General features: G+C 41.3%; 1 protein-coding gene across 2 annotated transcripts in view; it reads right to left on the bottom strand.

The window, feature by feature from the left end:
• LOC146822772 (cytosolic non-specific dipeptidase-like) overlaps nt 1–23,026 on the bottom strand; it is a 180,455-nt gene that overhangs the window by 44,775 nt on the left and 112,654 nt on the right. For both annotated transcript variants that reach the window (XM_085606960.1, XM_085606961.1), the window contains exons 8-10: nt 18,125–18,285; nt 15,206–15,370; nt 13,208–13,349 (exon numbers count right to left, since the gene is read on the bottom strand). In XM_085606960.1, coding sequence (XP_085463086.1) covers nt 13,208–13,349; nt 15,206–15,370; nt 18,125–18,285 — 468 coding nt within the window. The remainder of the gene's footprint in view (nt 1–13,207; nt 13,350–15,205; nt 15,371–18,124; nt 18,286–23,026) is intronic.

Here is a 23,026-nt window from a genome sequence, read left to right on the forward strand (position 1 = left end):
CCACAGCAACACCCATGGCATGCCCATTTCACTTAAAGTGCTGTGTGAAAAGGGGTCCTATTTACAAGGACACGAAAAGCCACGCAGGGTGGCTTTACGGTTCACTGACAGAATATCAACCTTAAAAATATTGAGGGAAAAATATAGAATAAAAAAATATCGACTTGCTATACTTAAAAAGGTAAGTACAAAAATATCAGAAAAAAATATCGTTTATAATAATATAGTTGTATTAAATATCGATTTTTAAATATATATAATTTAAAATTTTAAAATAAACACATATTAAATACTAACATTAATTTATAAAAATAAAATATACTTAAAAGTATATTTTAACAAAAAAAGTACTTTTGAAAATGTAAATACATATATATATATATATATATATATATATATAAGCATACATATCTGTAAAACAAATAAATAAACTAATATAATATATAATATTATAATTAAAAAATTCGTAAATAATATAATATTATTAAAAATATATGTGTACATATTTAAATATAAAAGAAATATAAAATATTACAAAAAGGAAATCAAATTAAATTTAAATAAAAATTATACATAACACATTTCTTACAATTTAATTAAAAATAAGTTACAAACAAAAAAGATTGAAAAAATGTAAATATTATTATTATAATAAATCAAACACATAGTTATAAAAATTATAATATAACATAAAATATTAAAAATTAAAACAAACACATGTACATTTTCCACTACTTTAAAAAAAAACATTTTATACTAAATAATATAAAAATAAGTACTCCCACCTAACACAATACAACAGTAACAAAACTTTTTACATCACACAAAAATAATATTTACAACTCTAACTACAATAAAAATAAAATTACATAAAATATAACAGTTAAGACAACAATAAAATTAATAATTAACAAAAAAAATCAAATTCCCACTGCACTCAAACAAACAACAGGGAAAGTGTTGAATTGCAGAGGGGTCAAATCTACTGTTCCCACTCCAGCCAGTGCAAAAGTAGGGAAAGTGTTGAATTGCGGAGGGGTAAAATTTCCTATTCCCACTCCAGTTATTTCAACAGTAGGGACAGTGTTGGATTGCGAGGGGTAAAACTTACTATTCCCATTCCAGTCAGTGCAACAGTAAGGAAAGTGTTGGATTTTAATATTTGAAGATATGTTATTCCCACTACAGTCAATACTACATTATATCTACAAAAACTAATTTTAAAAACAAAATAAAAATATTTAAAATGTGATATATTAGATGCAAACAAAAAATGAAAATTAAAACATTTCTTAAAATTATAAACATCATAGTAATATTACAAACAATATTATAAAAATTAAATGCAATATTATTTCACATATAAAAAATTAGCTTAAAAAGTATTTATGAATAAATTAAATTCATAAAATAAATGTAGTTATAATTTCCTCTCACCATCATCTACCCCTACACAACTTACAATCAAAATCTAAAACTAACATGAAAACACACATATTTTACAATATTAACATAAATATGTATTAGCAAAACATTTATATATAACATTATAAAAAAATATTAAATATGCAATTACATTTACTTAACTTTCCACCACATTCCCCAACAAAAAATACACCATACTCCTAAAATGCAATAATAAATTAAATACACAATGAACCCAATTAAATATACAAAACTCATTATTAAAGAAATGAAACATATTTATAACTTAAAGTTGATTTTGTTCCCACCCTATAAACCTCACAACCCACACCTAAAATGAAAAACGTAACTTACACAATTAACTTAATTAATTATCAATTAAATAATTCATCTTAATAAAAAAAATATTTACAATAAAATAACTGCCAGCCCTGTGTACCCATAAATCCCACAGCCGACTCATAACAAAGATAATGAACTAACAATATTAACATAATTAATGATCAATTAAATAATTAACATTGATTAACAATTAATTATAATTAAATTAAATTACTTGCCACCCTCTACCCCAATAACCCCCACACCACATGTATAAAAATTAATTTAAAAAACATTATTTACAATATTAATATAATTAATTGCCAGTTAAATAATTAATATTAATTACCAAGTTAAAAAAATTCTTACACAGCTAGGAAAATTAATTAATGTTTAAACAAATAATATTTTACCATAAATAAACATTAATTTATTATAATGTAATTACTTCCCACTCTATACCCCTATAAACCCACAACCCGCTACAGTACAAATGATAATATAAATTACTTAAATACAATTTATTAACTACTACAATTGTTACAAACACATTAAAAAACAAACAATATTTAAAAAAATTAAACTAAATCATATACATATAAAATATATATCTATTTACATGACAAATAACAAAAATCTGTATGACTTACCTTAAATTCTTTACAACGATATTCTTGCACTCCATATTTCCCTTCCCCGATATTTTTGACTCGATATTACTGTCACTTGATATTTTTTCTCGATATTCTGTCTCACCACCGGTTTTACATGTCTTTGTAAATATGGGGCAGCAAAATGCACCGCCGGAGTGTTTCAAAAAGTGACACACCGGCAGCCCAAGGGGCTTGTAAATATGCCCATATGTATTATTCTGTGGACACTGAAAAAACTGTTGCACAAGGGAATGCACACAACACACAATATACATGTGGAAAAATGTGAACATACTACAGTGGTGTATTCACTTTTTAGGGTTACAGACCCACTAGTATCTTCAGAGGAGGGCCTCTTCTGAAGTTGCACCCTTTAATAGTAGCAGAAATGTGCCTTAGGGGGTCATTAGGATGGCGGGTAGACTTCAGTTTGCCCGCTATCCTAGCGGTAACGGGACTGCCTGCCTGCCATGCGGCGGTCCCGCACCCCTGATAATGATGCGACCACCACCGTGGCGGTCGCATCTGGCAATTTAACATTGCGGCAGGTGCTGCTGGCTGCAGCACCCACCGCAATGTCAAATGGCCATGTTGTGCATTTCCATGCACAACGTGGCAGGCACCGCACTGTGCCTGCCACCTTGTGCATGGGACCCCCCATTGCACCACCCCCCACAGAGGGGGCCCGCAATCGGCCACCAAAGCCAATCACCGCCAGCCTTTCCATGGCGGCATTGCCGCCATGAAAAGGCACCTACACCACCCACATCCTAATAAGGCGGATGGTGCCTGCTAGGCACCACCACCATAATAGTGCCCCAGCTCCGCCCGGCAGGCAATCGTAACGATTGCCACCTGCAAAAAAGCGGCGGACAGACTTTTTGTCCACCACGGTACCCACCGCCATCCTAATTTGGCAGTGGGTAAATCTCCTTACGATGACAGAACGATCGCCACCGCCGGCCCAGCGGTGGCAATTGTTCCGCCATCATAAAGAGCCCCTTAGTTCTTCAATACACATCACAGATAAAAGATTCAGAGCCCCTCAAATTTGTCACCAATTAGATAAGCGCTTTCTTCACAACTGTATTCTTTGTGGGCTAGAAACATCAAATAATGCAATTAAGGTACTGTGCCAACATCATTTAAATTGTCAAGATTCTAAATAATTCATGCAAGAGCCATCAGTCATAAATCAGCTCTTTGTGTGATGATCAACACTTATGGAGCAAATCCAATGATGCCAACTTGGACCCCCATATGCCACACCAGTGCAAACACTGATGGCTGCTTTGATGCTAAAATAAATCTTCCCTGTACACTATGCACACTTACAAGAAGATTTGGACTCCCTTGTAATTTCTGAATATTCTCATAATTAATTATAAAGGTGTCAATTTAACCACAGTCCCTTAAACATTTTGAGTGTCACTCTGCCATACATTTTTCGTGGCTTATTCTGAATTGCATGGGTTCGGCACATACCTTTAACCAACCAGGATTGTTTCTGTAGACTCCTTGTAATCCATCACTCAAGTAGATGCAAAGGCATCGCACCTTTGAAGACTATTTGATGGCCACAGATGGCAAGCATTTTTTGTAGAGAGGAAAAAAACAATATTGATATTCGGGCTATTTGGGGAATATGGAGAAGAATATTTTGACAAACTATCTGAAGGTGAGGGAATCTCATGGTCAATTTGTCCCTGGGGATAAATGCAGGGAAGCTGTGACATGTTTGGAAAAGAAGAGCCGAGCGTAATATTAAGGAACACACAGGCTTATTTATGGGAAAGTCACACAGTGCAGCTCAGAAAGTCACCTAGTTGCGCCGTGTGACAGGGAAAGGGCTGGAATGCACCATATTTAAGTTAATACTGCACATTCCTGTCCTTTGCCCTGCCCAGGCAAACAATGGGCTGCCTAGCACTAATGCAGGCAACCTTGCACCATGGTGCATGCAGGATTGTTTTTGTGCAGGAAACGATACCATCCAGCACAAAAACAATCCTGAGAGGCATATTCCTTTATTCTAGGGGTGCTACAGAATGCAGCACCCCTAGAAAGAGGAAGAAACAAGGAGAAATAGAGATGTGCCTTCGGGGGAGGCTCATTCAGCCTCCCATGGGAAGGTGTAAGATTTTGGCACATCGACAGGTTTACAAGTTCTTGTAAATCTGGGGATGCATTAGACTCCTCTGGATCCTTTTCTCTGTTCTATCTACAGAGTATATCCTACTTGTGCAACAAGAGACAAAGAAAGAGGGAAAAATTAAATTTTTCTTAATACTGCCCTCACCCACTATGCAGTGGCATGCTTCATCATAGGGCCGCTGCAGACGTCCAGGTGCAGACCAATACACTGGACGGAGTGAAATGTTTTATAGAGTAAAGTGGTGAGGGAGAAAGTTAAACGAGAGTAAAGAGATAGAGTGCTGCGGAAGGATGTTCCCTTAAGAAGGGATCACAAAGTGCAAGAAAAATAAATAAAACTGTCTAAGGAGTTACCATATGATTACCTTTATTCTTGGTTCTCCTTGGCAGGGTTAAAAATGTAATTGGGGATAAGCAGGAGGGGTGACTGCCCTTATATCCCAGCTGCAAAAATCAACATGTTTCGGCCTCTCGCAATAGCCCCCATGGGACAATGAGGCCTTCTTCAGGGTATGGATCCCTTGGTTAAAGTGGTCTTGACCCTCACTGTACTAATAATAAAAGTTTCCGGTTCACCTTTCTACTATTTCCGAGAAGTGTACATTTTCTGAGTTTCCGAGAAATTCTCTAAACCCGGGACCGTCGCGGGAACGTTGTCTTATAGTCACACTTACATCAAAGACCAGCATTCGTCCTTCACCCATTCGGGTCTGCTGACGATGTCTAAGTAGAAACCCTGGAAGGGGGCGTGGCTAGCCACCAATCATGGCGGACACGGATTGAAAGGGCCCTGGAGCCCGAGCATAATTATCCTGAATAAAACATAAAATGTTAGACCTGGTTGCACTGTACCAGGTAGACGAGGTGAGGGAAACGGTGAGCAACAACCCTTACATGTCGAACCTGCGCTGATTTCCGGCACAAAATAGATTTGGAACCGTGACCTGCGGGTCGGCTGCTGGCTATGGAGAGTCGGCGTAGCTGCGCACTAAGGAGGCGAGGCCTGAGACAAACCTTGTGCTGCCACTTGGTTGCTGAGGATATTCTGGATGGTCGATGTGGAGGACTCGGTGGCGAAGAGCTGACCCAGAGTGGAGCTGCGGCGGCTCTCCGGCTCTCGAGCCCAGATTCTGCGTGGTGCGGCCTGTGAGTGGTCCCGACCGGCCAGAGCTGCGTCACTGTGAGACGCTGAGCCTCAGGGGTGGGCTTGGCCTGCGAATACGAGCGGTGAGTCCCTTTCTGGTGGGTGCCGCTCGCTCTCTGAGATCCGAGAGATGCTGGAGCACCTTCCCCCGTTGACTGGCAGATCACATAGCAGCGGCCCGTGGCAACGGGGGTGACTGCAGACTGAAGGCCATTTCCCTCTCCGGTTCCTCCCAGCGGCTCGGACAGGGGGAGGGTGGAAGTTACAGCTGGGAACGCTCTCATGGAGGCGGCCCGGACTGGATCCCTCAGCGCAGCCTGAGATAAGAGCGGCACGATCATATTTCATCTTTGGGGCATTGTGGGGATCTTTGGAGCCTGGCATTAATGTGGAGGGCAGGTGCCGGATCCAAGTCTGATTTTCTTGCTGGTAAGGCCTGCAAGCGGGGTCTCTTGGGGAGCATACAGACGGCACTTCGGGAGAAGGACAGTGCAAAACTCTAAGGGGATAACACACCATGACTTCTTCTCTCCCCCTCCCCCCCGGATTGGGAACTGACCGAAGAGCCACCAACGGCCCCAGTACTGGAGGTGATCCCTGGGTGTATGCTGATCACTAGCTCAAGTTGGACCAGAAACACAGCTCATAGAGATTCCAGGGGAGACCAGATAATCACTAACTCCTACTGCACCCCCAGCCCCTATAGCGTGTTATACTGGCTTTTTGAGTCTCACTGAGACTACATCTATACAAATATAGATAGGCACCCTCACTACAGGTTTTACCCTACGTAAGGCAGATCATGCCAAATTAGCAGACACAGTGAAGGATCATAGCTCCACCCTAGAGGACTTAGTGCCGCAACATAAGGACAATACGAAACAGATCCAGGCCCTCCAAAAACAAGTCACAGGATTGATGGACAACGTTGAAGATGCTGTGGGCAGAGAAAGGTGCACTAATATCCTGTCATTGGGCTACCGGAACGAATTGAGGGGACGGAGGTGACAACCTACAAGGAACAATGGTTCTGCATGCATGTGGCCCTGGAGGGTCTCTCTGATTTCTTTTGCATTGAGAGGGTTCATCGTATAGCCACGGGGAAGCCGAAAGGGGGGCCCCCACGGAGACCCTTGATAGTGAAAATCCTCAATTATAGGGATCGCGATCTGTTACTTCAAAAAGCACTAGAAAAGGCACAAATTCAATTTGAGAACTGTCAGATCTCACTATATCCCGACTACACGCTAATGGTCCAACGTCGGCGATCCTCATACCAAGAGGTGAAGAGAAAGCTGCGCACCATGAACCTCAAATATGCACAGCTTTTCCCCGCGCGTTTGAAGATAATATATGATCAGAAGACATACTTCTTTGAAAGCCCAGAGGATGTGGAAGAATGGCTGGAGGTTATCGACCCTAATCAGCTCTCAGGTAAATCCCTCCGGAACCCGCCATGTGGTCCTGGGGAAATGGGATATTGACAATCTCAATGGACAACCGGGCTCGCGGGTACGTCGTTATTTCCTGGTCTGACACAGAAACAGGTCCAAGCAAGCATGGAGTTGGCTCTGGCGACTGCGAACACTTTTAGAGACAATTCCTCTCGCAGGACTTCGGAATCATCAGATTAGATCGGACTCTGAGAACAGCTTAACACTCTTTCCTACCATGACACCTCAAACGGCGGATGACCTACTGGGGCTGTAGCCCCCTTGAGAAAGCTGCAATACTAGAAAATGCAGTGGATGAAGGCATTGCCAGCGTACATACCCCAGGAATAATATATCCTTTTTTGCTCTGGTTTTATATAAGTTTCCTGACAAATGTAATGCTAGGCAGTATTTGCTCGGGCTCGGAGGAGCTCTTAATTGCATGTTTCTTTACATGATGGCTGTGGCTGCCAGTCCCCACTTTGCGAAGGCAACAGTTTATTATGTATTAATTCAATGGATGTTTTGTTTGGTCTGGCCTGGTTTAGTTTGTAGGCGAGACCTGGTATTGTGTTTAGTTTTGGGGTTACAGGGCACTGGCGCAATGCAATTGTTATGTCCTATAAGACTGCATGGTCCACCACCCAGAAGAAAGGAGGTACGAATAACTAAGGATGCAAACACTTGAGAAATATAAATTCGTTACCTGGAATGTCCGTGGGTTGGGCTCCATACACAAAATGCATAGAGTACACGCACAACTATCACGTCGGGGAGCAAATGTGTTTTTTCTCCAAGAATCGGACCTGATGGCAGCGGAAGCCACAAAAATGAGGAAGAAATGAAGGGGGCAGATGGTCTCCACAAACTACTCTGCTTTTGACCGACGGGTCACTATCTGGATAAGAGTGGTGTACCATTTATTATACTGGAAAAGAGGGTGGATACACAGGGAAGATGCATCTTCCTACTTGGCACGTTAGATGGAGTGCCGCTCATCCTTGGGAACATTTACGCTCCAAATTACCATCACCACAAATACTTTACAGGCTTGAACTAGATTTTGGCGGGATGGGAAACATAGCCATGGATAATAGGGGGTGATTGTAATGCAGTTATGGATGTCAATCTGGACAGATCGCACCCCCCCTTGAGAGACACAGGAGCCAGTAAACATGCAGAAGCATTACGCAACTGGGTGGAGGGCTGGTCCCTTAGCGATACATGGAGGCTTAGGAACCCACAACATAAGGAATACTCCTTCTCCTCCCCGGTACATCACCTACATACTAGGATAGACAGGATTTTGTGTTCCAACTCCATAGCAGATCAAGTCACTGACACTACCCACCTAGCGAAGACTTTCTCTGACCACAATCCCCTGGAGACGGTATTTAGCTGGGGCAGAATACCCACCCTGGTTCCTACATGGAGGTTATGGCCCCAATTACTGGAAAACACTGTGTTTCACAGCACGCTCTCAACAACACCTCAAAATTATTTTACAGAAAACCGGAACACTGCCTCTACAGTATTACTCGAATGGGATGCGGTGAAGGAGGTTATACGGGGAACGGCAATTAGTGCCGTAGTGGGAGCCAGGCAAGAGACACATAGGAACCTGAAGGACATTGAGAATGCAATGTCAAAGTTAGAAACGAAAGCAGCGCACAACACCACGAAGCAGGTCCCACTGCAGGAAGCAAGCATTCAACATGCAGAACTGCTTGAAACTCTTAGATTGATAGACTATAGGTCATATACTCAAATGCGTCATTCAGACACAGATAAATCGGGAACCCTTTTGGCAAAACTAATAAGGAATGACCCTCCCACCACCGTTATTTGCTCTATCAATCTCCCTGGGGGGGCAATGCAGACACACAATATGACATTAATGAAGCCTTCAGTACCTATTACGAAAGATTATACAGTGCACCACTCTGCTTGGAGGGATCCCATATTGACGAATTCCTCTAGGACCTACCATACCCACAGACCCCTGGAGGTATGTAGTAGGCCCTGGCGGGACCCATTACTACGGCGGAGATCAAGGCAGCAATAGGTGGGCTCGCACATAATAATACACCGGGTCAGGATGGGTTGCCGGTAGAATTCTTCGATACATTTTCAGAAATACTAATACCACAACTGGAGGAGATATATAACAAGTTGCTTGAACTAGGACATCGCCCTTGTACCACTGCTCAAGCATTGGTAATATCGTTGCCTAAGCCAGGTAGGGATTTATCAGATATGTCGGGTTACCGCCCTCTGTCACTTCTACGCACTGAATATAAAATCCAAAGTAAAGTGTTAGCAAATAGAATTCAACCGTATCTCAATAAGCGGATCCATATAGATCAATGTGGATTTATACCAGCTAGGAGCACGTCAATAAATATGTGCAGATTACATCTACAGATCTTACACAACACCAACGTGCCAGCTGCATCTCATTAGACATGAGACAGGCATTTGACACATTGTCATGGGAATACATGTTCAAAGGTATAGCACGATTCAGTTTACTCCCGAATATGTCCAATGGATAAGGCTATTATACTCAGGTCCAACGGCAAGAGTAAGATCCGGGAAACATATTTCCAGAGACTATTACATTCACAGGGGCACACGACAAGGATGTCCCCTGTCCCCAATACTATTTGTCTTGGCACTAGAGCCATTGGCCCTCCGTCTGCGGATGGAGGCTACTCACTGCGGAATACCCGTAGGCGCATTGATGCACTTGGTGTCTGCATATGCAGACAACCTGATGGTATATGGGACGGACATACTGGAGGGACGGGATCCAATCCCCTGTATTTTTGCTGTTTTTGAAGGACTATCTGGCTTATCCATTAACAAATCCAAATCTAATGCTTTTTTCTTCCATGACCAAACACACCCGGACAGTATTGCTTTTGGGAGACTCACAATACCAACAGCCCCACATACCTTTAAATATCTGGGCATTAACATCTACCATTCGTAAGTGGATATGTTAGAGGGCAATCTAAATAAGGCCATCCGAGGTATACGATCTCAGGTAGGTTTCTGGACCACACTTCCCCTATCGGCTATAGGCCGTGTGGCTTTATCTAAGATGGTGGTATTTCCTGGTCTCTTATATTACTTTACGAACCTGCCATTGCTGGTACCGGCCACTATTTTTAATACGCTAGATACCATACTAATAGACCTCATCTGGGGTGCGGGTCATCGCAGAATAAGTCTTAAGAAACTCCAGATAAGTTCACGAGGGGGAGGCCTGGGAGCACCTGATTTTAGAGCCTACTACTATGCATGCCAGCTGCAGTGGTTATCCTACTGGACGGCAGCACGTATCCTGCAGGAGATCAGATATACGACCAGACACATAGAACAGGGAGTACTCCACACTCTACTCCTACCACATAACTAGCCCCCCCAGTACTGCCACCTCTACTACATATCACACTGCAGTGAGTGCTTGCAATGTTCAACACTCCGTCCATCATTTCCTTTGGTTTTGCTTTGTTCGCCATAAGTTGGCAGGGTATGCTCAGACGTGAGTCCCTTGCTCACTTTGCCACTGGATTCAAGCAAGCCTGGCTGAAGACGGCTGAAATGCCAGAAACCGGTCCTAGGAAGCTTGTTTCCTGTCCAGGGAAGACATGGCTTGGCAGTTCGGGCTGAACTGTTCCCATGAGGGACAGGGTCAGACTGATTTGCATATGGCCATATCTGAACTGGGGTGGCAGAGTGGGCTAAAGAACGGTGATGGATTAAACCCAGATCAGTTGACTGGGGGTGAGTGCCTGCAATGTTCAACACTCCGTCCATCATTACCTTTGGTTTTGCTTTGTTCGCCATAAGTTGGCAGGGTATGCTCAGACATGAGTCCCTTGCTCACTTTGTCATTTGATTCAAGCAAGCCTGGCTGAAGACGGCTGAAATGCCAGAAACCGGTCCTAGGAAGCTTGTTTCCGGTCCAGGGAAGACATGGCTTGGCAGTTCGGGCTGAACTGTTCCCATGAGGGACAGGGTCAGACTGATTTGCATATGGCCATGTCTGAACTGGGGTGGCAGAGTGGGCTAAAGAACGGTGATGGATTAAACCCAGATCAGTTGACTGGGGGTGAGTGCTTGCAATGTTCAACACTCCGTCCATCATTTCCTTTGATACTACTCACCTCTTTATGGAGGGCACAGCACTGGAGTATTTATTGGGTATCCGGAGACATAAGAAGACACGTAAGGTCCAGTTACGCTTCTTGGACTTGGCGTTCATAGTTACAAAAAGGGCCATTACCATGAGCTGGAAGTCAGCCAGAGCTCCTACATTACGCATGTGGCATAGCGAACTGATCAGGTGGGCCGGAGCTGAAAGCGCTTCGCTGCGTAGGGAGGAGGCACGCGGCCTAAGGAAAAACACAATCTCCCCGGATTGGAACACACTGGTAGAAGCCTGTAAAAAAGCCATGTCCGATGATGCCTCTGATGTTCCACATACTCAATAGTAGATGCAAAACTGAGTTTGTTAAGTGTAGCTAAGCACTAATGGTTCTGGGCGAAGCAGTATGACAACTGATTGTAATCAAAGAAGCTTGTTTGGAGAGGGACAAATATTTAGGATATTGTAACACACAGCCAGAGCCTAGAGAGGTGGGGTGGGATACAAAGGGGAGGAGGGTGGAGTTAATGCGCATCAGTTAAATTATGACATATAGGAATGGTTTGCACTCTGATGTATAAAGGTAGACTGTGTACGATTTTTTTTTTTACTTGTACGTTTATTTGCTCTTTGCAGGCTGTTATCAATGCTTACAATGCTCATTGTATGGAAGCATCCTATATATAGGATGTATAATCTCATAAGCCTATGTATTCCATATGTTTATTGCTTGATAACAAGGAAAAATCAAAAAAGCCAATAAAGTTTGTGTGAAAAAAAAAGTAGAAACCCTGGAATGGATGATCGTGTCAATGAGTTGAAAGACGTGTGTTGTATCATACTGCAGTGAAACATTTGGTGAATTTACAGATAGTATGGATGTCCGTGAAATCAGGAGCGGCCTGTGCAGGTAAGAGCAGTGGGGCAGGGTTGGGGGGACTCGACCAACGCCGCCAAGGAAAAATAAATTATTTATTTCATTTTCCCTTGTTGTCGTCTGTCGAGTCACCCCTCCCATCCCGTCCCACCGCCTCACCACTCTTACCTGCATGGGCCGCTCCTGTGTGAAATGATTACAATCAGTGAACAATATTCTAGTTCTAACATTGATCATTCAGCTTAACAACAAGTGGTTAGTAATAGAAACATCAGTGATTGTGGTGGACTCATGAATGATAAACTGAAGATACAACATGTTGTAAAGAAATCTAGGTCAGAAAGTGTTCCAAAGTCAGGATGTTTTGTAAAGGGACCTGTGAGGTTTAACAGCTATGTTTCAGGATATGTTTTTAAGTTGTTCAGTAGGTTTCCTTTAGATTGCTATAGATATGACATTTTGTAACTTGCATTGCTGTGTTTTCCATTAAGTTAACTTTCTTTTTTTTGCTTATTAAGAAGGAGGATGTATAATATTGCTCAGCTCCCGAAGCAGCACAGGAATTCTAAAACAGAAGATTTGAGTAATGTTATATTCTAATGTCTACAGGTAGCTGGCCATCAGTTTGGATGAAGTTGTTTGGGGGTTGCCTCCGAATAAACTTACATTATACACCGAAAAAAAGCTTGCTTCCATTGCTACATTTACCTTTGTAAACACAAGACAAACACAAGAAGACATCCAGTGGGTTTACAGAGGATTCTGCTTAGCAGTAAAGAGACTTTTTGATTCAGAATGTCCGGGGATGTCTGGACATGAAGGTTAGAACGACTCAAAGAAAGTCTCATTGAAGAAAATAGGAGAAAATAAGAAATTAAATATTTAATGTCTTGTATTCTTCTCTCTTGGCTAAACCTTTGCTTAATTGTAATTTTTATTTGCAAATAATGTTTTGAAGTGAGGGTGAGAGGTAAACCCACAATCTATCAAACACATGTTGGGAGCAATATCATCCAGAGAAATGCATGTGACCTGGAAACAAACCTTTTCTTACAGCCTTCTGGGCAGCCAAATACTGAGGTTCATTAAGGCTAGAGATCCAGGGCTTTGCTCTAATCACCATGGTCACATTCAACTTGTTAGGGCTATTGCGTTCTGCAAATTTCTTCATGAGGTAATCAGTCACCTAAAGAAAATAAATCACATTGAGATGAGTGATACTTTTTCTGCCTCTCATCTGTAACAGCTATGAAGGTAGTCAACAATTATAATGGGAAATGTACAGAGCTGGAATGGGTACCCAAAGAAGCACTTGTAAAAATGTTCAAAGCAGCCTTCCTCCCCCGCTCTCTCTTTCAATTCATCCATTCTATCTGGCTTTCTTTTCACTTTGTGATCCCTCCTCTCTCTTTCTCTCTCCCCCTCCTTCAGCTAACCTTGTTGTGCTGGAAAAGTGGACAGAAATGCCAGCCATGGTTCTGGGCATTCAGAAAACATGCTCCACTAGCTCCAGCCCCCAAATGGTGCATAAAATAAATGGCCTGTCAGTCCTTGGAAGCATACTGACTTTTGACAAATGCTGGTGTACCCAGATGTTTGTGTTAGTATGGGTGGCTACTCTGATTTAGGCTCAAGATTGTGTACCTTCCTGAGTACCATCATGGAAAGATCTTTTGTATAAGGCTACTGTGTATGAGAGAAATCTATGCCTACTGAAAATGATGAGACTTTTCTTTTATTATTCTGTTCACTGATCAAATGCCTGTGGAGCACAATGCCTTGGACCTGTCCTCAAAAATTATGGGAGCAAAGATATGAGGTAGGCATCTGCTCATACCAGTGCAGATTTAAAAGATGAATAAGTTAGAACAATAACATGATGCATAAGGCTGTGGTAAACCTCGACAAGAAGGGGATTTGCTTCATTGTGCACTCATCAGTTCGCATAAATGGCACAAAATACATCTGTAACAAATTTGATGGATGAAATAAATTGATAAAGCTTTCATCCTTTGTGTACTCTTGTTATTCCAAACACCACATACAGTATTCACTGTTCAATATAGCTAAGGGCTTAAGATTGCTCAAATGTCTGCATTATAAATCCCATTGAATGTAGGATGATTATCATCGAATGCGGTATTACATCTGTAAAGATATGTATGGGTATCATTGTGGAGCATACCTAGGGATAAAGTGATTCATTAAAAGGGGGATACAATTAAAGAGCAAGTTAGATTTGCTTGCCAAAGGGAGGGTTTCTTTTGTTTGAGTCCATGTGTGGAAGTAGCTACTTACAGATAAGGAGTTCCTTGAACAGGAGGGTATCACAGGTCTTTGTTTGGATGGAGTTCTAGATGTTTGGTGCATAGCTGTTTTCTGCTTTTCTTTCTTACAATTCTATTTTTCAGGCCTGGTTGCATGTGGGGAGTTCATCACCAGAGATCTGCATCTTGTCTCTAGATGGGCTTGTGTTCTGAATGTAATAACCTTGAAAATGATGCAGCAGATCTTGAGGGTGATGCAGGCTTGGAGAAGGAGATAGTGTAGCTCTTAAGGGTTTCTCTTCCAAAATGATACTTTTGGCACCACATTCTTCAAGTTAACAATACTTTGATTGCTATCAGTTGCTTTCTGAATTCTGTGCAAGGCTATGTTGTTGTTTTGAATAACCTTACTACAGGGAATGATTGCTGTCATGAGGGCTTAATATTTTGTCAGCGGAGTCTACTTATGACAGTTTTGAACATGTTGCCTGTCTTTGTTACTCTCTATGCCTCTTCATTGATTGTACTTCAGCACTCTGGTTACATATTTGTATTATGTTAATATGCTGTGCTATACAAGTTCAAAACCTCTTTCTTTTGTTTTCTTAGACAATGTACAAATAAATCATCCCAAAAGATTGTTGATGTTTGGGATGTATGACAAGGGCAGTTTTAAACTTGTACTCTCTAGACAATAATCAAACATTGGCAAATTTTGCATGACGAAAGCAGGAAGGGAAGTTGTTGAATGATACAAGGGAAGGATCAGCCTTACCTGTTTCTCTACAACTGAAGGTTCCATGTTGGGCACCAGACGAATTGAAAATTTTCCAATGATTTTTGATGGAATGACAGTCTTTGACCCTGCGCCAGAGAAAGCGCCTTCAATCCCATGAATGCTCAATGATGGATAATGCCATCTGTACATCAGCACTTCTTCCTACATTAAATAATAGACAATTATTAGAGATTTCGGACACACAGGCAACGTTCGGACGTCAAAGTCAAATCATGTCCGTTCAATAGACTCGAGGACAAATTTGCTTGCAAGTCACGCAACACAGTGCGTAAGACAAGTTGCTGCACTGTGCTGCTTTACGTGAATTGGTGAAAGATGAAACGCGACATATCTACTAAGATATGATGCTCTTCAGCTCTCTTTCTGTGCTGGTGCACTTGTGGCGGCTTAGTCCCAATGCTGGTACCCTTGGTACCCTTGCAACATAGGAATGTTTTTGTGCAGGAAGGGACACCTTCCTACAAAACAACAATCCTTAAAAGCATTTTCCGCTTTATATGCATGCTGCAGAATGTAGGACGCATAGAAAGAGAAAGTAACAAGGAGAAATGAAGCTATTTCTCCTTGTTCGCCTATTTGACACATTCCCAGGTGTGCACATCTTGGTACATTTGGGAATGCGCCAAAATCTATTATTGGATGCATGGGAATGCCCAATTCTTCATCCATGTAACGCCTCCCTGACACAAAGTAACGTAAGGCAGCTCTTTGCAGTGCCTTGTGATACTTTGTATTTATTAAACCGCACAAAGCCATGTAAGGTGGCTTTGCGTGGCTTTGTAAATGCCAAAAAGGATTTTGCGTTGGGCTGCACTATAAAAAGTGATGCAGCCCAGATGCAAAACCTTAATAAATGTCCCCCATAGCTTATTGTAATGATTATCAGTCTACCACAGCTGTCTGTTTGGTGGGTCATTCATTTGTTTGGCAAAAATATACAAACATTCAACAATGAAATGAAAGAAAATAATGTTCTTTATATTTGTACAAAACTGAATTTGTTAAGAAAGATAATGGCAAAAAAAATAGCAATATACTTGGACGTTTATGTATAAAACACTTGAACTCTGCTTGCTCCAGGGTGATCTGGTAGGGCGGCAAGAGGTGGGAGCTCCAGGGCTGTGTTACTAGGACATCCCTCCCTCTCTCACACTCCACACGCCTCTATGCTCCTGACCTTAGATTTCCCCTTAGTTTGTATTTCTCTGGCATTCCACCGAAATATTTTCAGAAAAATATCAGGCTACCATAGTGTTGCAGGAAAAGTACTGAAAAGGTAAGAATATATAGTTAATTTACTCAACTCCATTAATATGTATTTTGACAGCATGTCTACATCGTCAAATTATTTAAATGTGTCTACATTTACATACATTCTTAATATTTTTACCCCAATATCTTGGCCCTGATATTATGATAGGACTTTATATTTTAAACTATATTTTAGCAAACAGCCATTTAATTCCTGATTAATCTTAGCTCATTCCTCCCAACATTTAAATTGCTTGGTATGTTAAAAACAATGTGTGTGCAGTAGTCTATTTATGCTACTGCTCAGTTCTTTGTTGCACACACTCACTGTCGAAGTAGTCAAACACCCAGACTGCATTAGTAAAAATGGGATAGGGTATGAACAGGGGCATCAAAAAAACATGAAGTATGTTTCCTGTCCCCCTCTTTCAACTTTTCAATTTCCTTTCCCTTCAAAAGATCCTCTCGCTTTACGTGCATCAGATTTAGAATAATTTCAGTAAAGCAAATGAAAGGTTTCTGTGGAAACGTCGGATGTTTACACTGGTTATTAATTTCTCCTCAGTTAACCTTCAACAAATAGACCCTGCAGCTTAGCTGTCTATGGTAAAGACTGAATCTTCCAACAACAAAGCACCAAATGCGAGGATTCTGTCATCCCACCATCAGGTGGTCTCACAAGGGCCCTGCAGGGTTCAGATGTTACACCAAAATATGACAGAAGTGTTTCCAACATCCGGCAGTTCCAGCTCCACATTATGTCCCAGACCAGGCTTTCTCACCACCTTCCTGATAAATCAGGGCCCCTGTAGTCCTTTCTGTTTCCAAAGCATACCTCAGTCACCTCTTTATACCTGCTTTCATGACTTTTCCCATTCTTGGCATCAACCCATAATATGTCCAGGCCTTTGCTGAGTCATGTCTTGTGTCTGCTGGTTTTGCTGGTTTTCCCTTCTCTAAGTCCCAGTTCTGCCTTCCCTTCATTGGTGGATCATGAATCCTTGCACCTGGTGGATTCCTGCATCTTGCTCTCTCCCTGCACCTGTGTTCCTCTCTGAGCCTCCTGCTACATCTGCCTGGTGAGCCCAGTGTTCAGTTGCTCATAACTGACCTTGCTGCTGAGTCTCCTTGTGCTCTGTTTGATGCTGCAACCAGGTTTTCCTTTTGATTTCTGTTTTTATTGTTGTTTGATTCAATCTTCCTGTTCTGATTAGTTATTTGTGTCTGTTGCAAGGGGCACACGTTCATTCTGGAGGTGGTCATGCTGGAGGTGGTACCCATGGGTTTAAAGCATAAGTAGATTAACTGAAAAACTCCTCTCAAGCTCCCAACCATGGACAGTGCATACAAGTAGCACAAGGCATCAATAGTTGGTAACCAAAGTCTGGAATGGAACCTGGACCGGATGTGTTTTTCAAGAGAATTTGAGTGGTTTGCAAAGGAACATTGTAGTGTGGCACAGTGTCCATAATGGAGGCAAGATAGCAGAAGTCCTTCAAGTCCTTCAAGTAGGACTGCCCAATGCTAGGATAGGAGGATCCTGACAATGCAGCATTTTGTCTGTGTACAACTATCTGATTTACAATTTATTATAACTGCGTTTTCACTGATCGAAGAGCAATTAAAACATTATTTGATTCATACCTTAGTGTCATGCAGCAGTTTTGATGTCCCAACATCAGCTTTGTAATCCTCTAAATTGAACGTAGTATTTGCATATAATTTCTTCTCTTCTTCTGTAAGGGGGGCTACCGCATCATAAATCCCAGTTATTTGGAGATGACCCGAAGAATTTACAAGTGTGTCTGTGAAGTAATTGAAATAAATATCTCATGGTTTCATTAAGAATCAGTAAGTCATGGTATGAAAACACATATTGAAATAAACACATGCCAGGGGAGGGTTACAAAACGTTGGGGAGGCCACAATATCTTTAAAAAGCTATTGGTCGACAGAACTAGTGTTTAACTACACATGCTTTGTTCAACAAAGCATTAAGGTCCTCGTTCCGAGTTTCATGGTACTACTATTGGCACCTTAGAATAAAATGGGATTTTACAGTAACTGTGTGGTAAATCCACCCCAGTACTGTGTAATTTCAAGTTAAACCTCATTGAATGGGGAATAATCACATCAGCCTGATTTTTCCAGTCATAAAACCACACTGAATACCCAATTCCGCGGGATGTAACACATGCATTTAGAAGGTGGAAAATGGAGCAGGTGGTAAATTTATGTGTGGACAACTAAGTGGTGTGGAAAGTGAGGGCAGGGGAAAATGTCTTCTGTCAGAAATAAAATGTGGAAAGAGGTTTGACTGCAGCAGCATCCAAAGCCTGTTATTTTTATGGTAGAAGTACCGCCTGGTAAAATTGAGTCTGGTTCTGTCACACCTAGAAAACCAGGTGATGAAAAAGCAGCCTACTGGAATCAGGCAGAGCGGTATTCCAATTGGTAATTCTGCGCTGCCTGACTTTTATCAAAAGCCTATGTGATAAGATCCAATATTGCATTCCAGAAATAAATGTTACGTTATTGATTCAAAATATGCTAAAATGTATAGGATACACAAGAACCCGATGAGCTGTAATACTGAACACACATTAATGTATTATTTATTTATTGAGTTTGAAGCAACCACATACATCTCTGAGGTTCTCTACCATTTTGGATCTTTATTTTGTTGACTTCTATCACAGGAGTTTCCTATATAGTGCAATGAGGGAACTCATGACAGTGTCAATGAATTCCATTTAATTCCACTCTATGTAAATTTATCCTATGTGGATATTCTGAAAATCTGTTATGGAATCGACCCTTTTGGGTTTGGGTTGGACATCCTATCCGACAATGTGTGCTCAAATCAATTAGATCTATTGTTTTCCAAGGTGTTTTAAGTTTGACCTCCTCTGTTGCTCCTCTCAGTAACTTCTTTCTCCCATCTCATCCACTTGTCTGTTTTCCTGATGAACTTGATACACACGTGTCTGCAGTCTGCATTAACACTCCATTGCCTCTCCTCCTAAAGTCACTGTAAGTCAAGTGATTCAGCTTGCACTAATTATTGTTGCCAAGGTCCATAAAGCTTTGGCTATCTTGAGCTCTACCTGGTTGTCATTGGCTTCAAGTATATTTACAATTCTATCAGATTATCTAGCGGAATACTATGAGGTTCCATGTCATTGAGAGGAGAAACCCACACACAAGCGCCTAATCATAAGAAGTTCAGCAGAAAAAGCACATTCACAAACTATACTTTGTAGTACATTTAGCAGTACTACAATACTACTACTCATGCTAGACTGAGCTGGAGTACATATACAACTTTGTTGGGACAGTTTTAGCATTAGGAGTAATAGAAATGCAGTTTTTGAATAGCAATGGACATAGCTTTTTGTTGGTGAGTGTTTGTCCCTCTGTAAATCCCACCTCAACTCTCCCTAAAAACCTCCTTATGCCTTCATGAACCTCTCCCATTTTGAAGTATTACCCATTTTAAAGTCACTTACTCATCCCTCCCACATTTACTACAAAAACATGGGTGTATGTGCAATCGGGGCTGACATCTCCACATAGAAAAGACATGTGAGGTAAAGCAAGAGGTCTCTGCATCAAGGATTGTGAATAGCATTTTCTACTATGTGAGTAATACTATTGTAGTACTACTAGATGTTTCTGAATATGCCCCGCAGTTTGCTTACATATTATTACTCCTTCATGTGAAGCAAATGTTAGACTTTTCAGTCCACGTAGCACCTGGAGAACTATGTCAATTAGGTTCTTAGGCATTCTGACATGTATAAAATTTACACATTCAGAATTTGCACATAGTTGGAGATTCTGATATTGGAAAATGTGTTTGAAAAGTACATTTAACTTTTTCATTTACTTCTCTACCTAGAAAATGTTTTTTTCCTTGTGACAAAACCCCTTCAACAGCACCAATTTGACATAAGTGGGGATCTTTTCTCGCAATTTTCACTCTAAAAAAACTCTAACTCCTGCCTTAAATGTTTTTTTTATAGTAAACTAATTACTAAATATTTGGGAATATGAACAAACTTTTGAGTTGGTGAATGTTCAGCTATTTTGGCAAGTAAGAAGATACAAGAATGATCAAAAACCCATCCCTCACTCTAAATTTGGTAGTGTACACATTTTGCAATACTTAGTGGAGGCTCCCTATTTGCAAATCCTATTTGGCAGGGTGTAAATCGAGATTAACTTTTTGTTCCTGTGAATGAAATGATATGTTCAACAAATTTTTAAAGAAGGTGCCCAAATACCTTTGTAACTGCTCCATCAATGCTTTCGCTAAGCCAATTTTGTCATTTTTAAACCCGTAATGATCCAAAACATTAAAATCTAAAAGCTAGAAAGTAAAAGATTTCTATAGTCGGCAGTGTTTGACATCACTTCCATTTGTGATTGCTTGAGTAAATACGAACATATTGTGCAAAGAACAATACATGGATAATGACAGTAAAGTTACACACAGATGTGTAAAATATAGAGCGTACCATACATTCTTAAAAACAATTTCTATTATGAAGGCCCAAATACCAATAAAGTGAGAATGCAAGAGGATTTAGATTCATCATTACAGTACAATAGTTAGAGAGTACACATCCTAATTCAGTACCAGGATAAACTGTGCAAAATCAGAAGGTACTTATTGAACATCCAACCTAATACATAACATATGAGATATTGTTCCAAGGAATGGTTGCCTCATCAAACTGATACAAAACCAAAAACAATTAATACTGACATTAAAATATTTGAATACATTTAAAAAATGACCTTCCCATCCTCATCAAAGCCCCTGAGCCCTTCTTCTTCAGTGCTCAACATTTTTGCCATTAATACCCCACTCTCAGTGTTCTCTTTCCCATGATCCACTTTCATTCCACCCTGATTTTGATGGACAGTATCCCTTCTACTGCAGTGTAAGATCGGTTCTTCTAATGTCGTAGGGGAAGGGTGCATACTAACTATTGCTAAATAATCAGGCTCTGGGCCTAAGTATGAGGGGGCATTCTTCAGTACTTCTGATTTAAGAGGCTGACTAACTGGAGCAGACTCGTCGGGAACATTAGGGAACCTACCTGTTTTGGATTTACATTTCACAGTACTCCTGGGGGCATATTATCAACAACGTGGCAAAGAGAGGCGTTAGCTGTCTTGGCTTAATGCCTCTCTTCGCCACTTCGGAAACACTAGGCTGCACCATATTACCAAGGATATGGTGTAGCCTAGTGTTTCCCCCTGCGCTGGCGATAAGTTTTACAACTTATCGCCAGCGCAGGCACCCTTGCACCAGAGTGCAAGGGTGTCTGCGAGCAGGGAAGGTTTGTTTATGTACAGGAAGGAGTTCCTTCCTGCACATAAACAAACATTAAATGCCATTTTGTAACTTACGTGTGTGCTGCTTCATGCAGCACACATGTAAGTTACAAATTGGCATTTTTAAAAAGAGGTTTCTTCATGTACAGGAAGGGAAACCTTCCTGTACATAAAAAAACCTTGGCATTTTGCTTTTTCCATGTGTGCTGCACAAGGCAGCACACATGGAAAAAGCAAAACCGAGAAGTAATGAAGCATTCCTCCTCTTTTCGCCACCTTAAGACCAGAATTTTTCTGGTCTTAAGTTCGGCGCTGCCACCTATTATCGCCAAGCTTGATAATAGGTGGCAGCGTCGAAGTGAATGGGTGTTGCGGTGGACGCCCACCGCAACACCCACTGCAGGCCCCCTTTCACGATAAGTTTATCGTGGAAGGGGCCCTATTACCAAGGCAGCGTTAAGCCAATTAACGTGGCTTTAAGCCACGTTAATTGCCTTAAGGCTGCCTTGATAATAGGGCGATGCAAATATCGCTGCATTATCGGCAGAAAAGTGCCGATAACGCTGCGATAAGGGGCTTGATAATATGCCCCCAAGTTCTTTTCATTTTACCATTCAGGCGTTTTACTCTAGTATATCCCAGGGGAGCCCCCTTTACAAGAGAGACATTATTTGTGGAAGCCCCTGGCCGGTCAGCACTGGCATGATCATCTGTGGGTAAAGAAATACCTGGAGGACAAAGGGGAGGAGCCCCTTTTTAAAAAATCAAAAGAAAATAGGACAGAGATGCTTATTTATAGTTCCCATGATTTTTTGAACTTCTTGACAACACCCCTAAGACAAATTTTTACAGGATGAAGAAGGAACATTGTCACCCTCCTGGCTCACCTCAGTTTTACGTTAGGTGGCCCAGAAATTGTGACACCCAATCCACCAGGGTCACCCACCTAAATTCCAATTTCTTTCACCCCACTTCTTGCCGCAATTTTAGTTTGGGAGACCTGGGACTTCACCTCTACACCTGTTTCTTCCTTCATTGAACAAGGACCAAAAGAAGAAGAGGTAAGGTGCTGCACTCCCATAAAGATTGGGGAGAGCACATCCAGCACATAGTCGGAGTCAGCAACTGATATATCAAGTAGTAATCGACGATATAACCCTCTCAATACACAGTAAAATATTAGAGGAGCCTTACCTCCTA

Source organism: Triturus cristatus, chromosome 5_2, assembly GCF_964204655.1.
Source record: "Triturus cristatus chromosome 5_2, aTriCri1.1, whole genome shotgun sequence".
In the NCBI taxonomy this organism is placed as follows: Eukaryota; Metazoa; Chordata; class Amphibia; order Caudata; family Salamandridae; genus Triturus; species Triturus cristatus.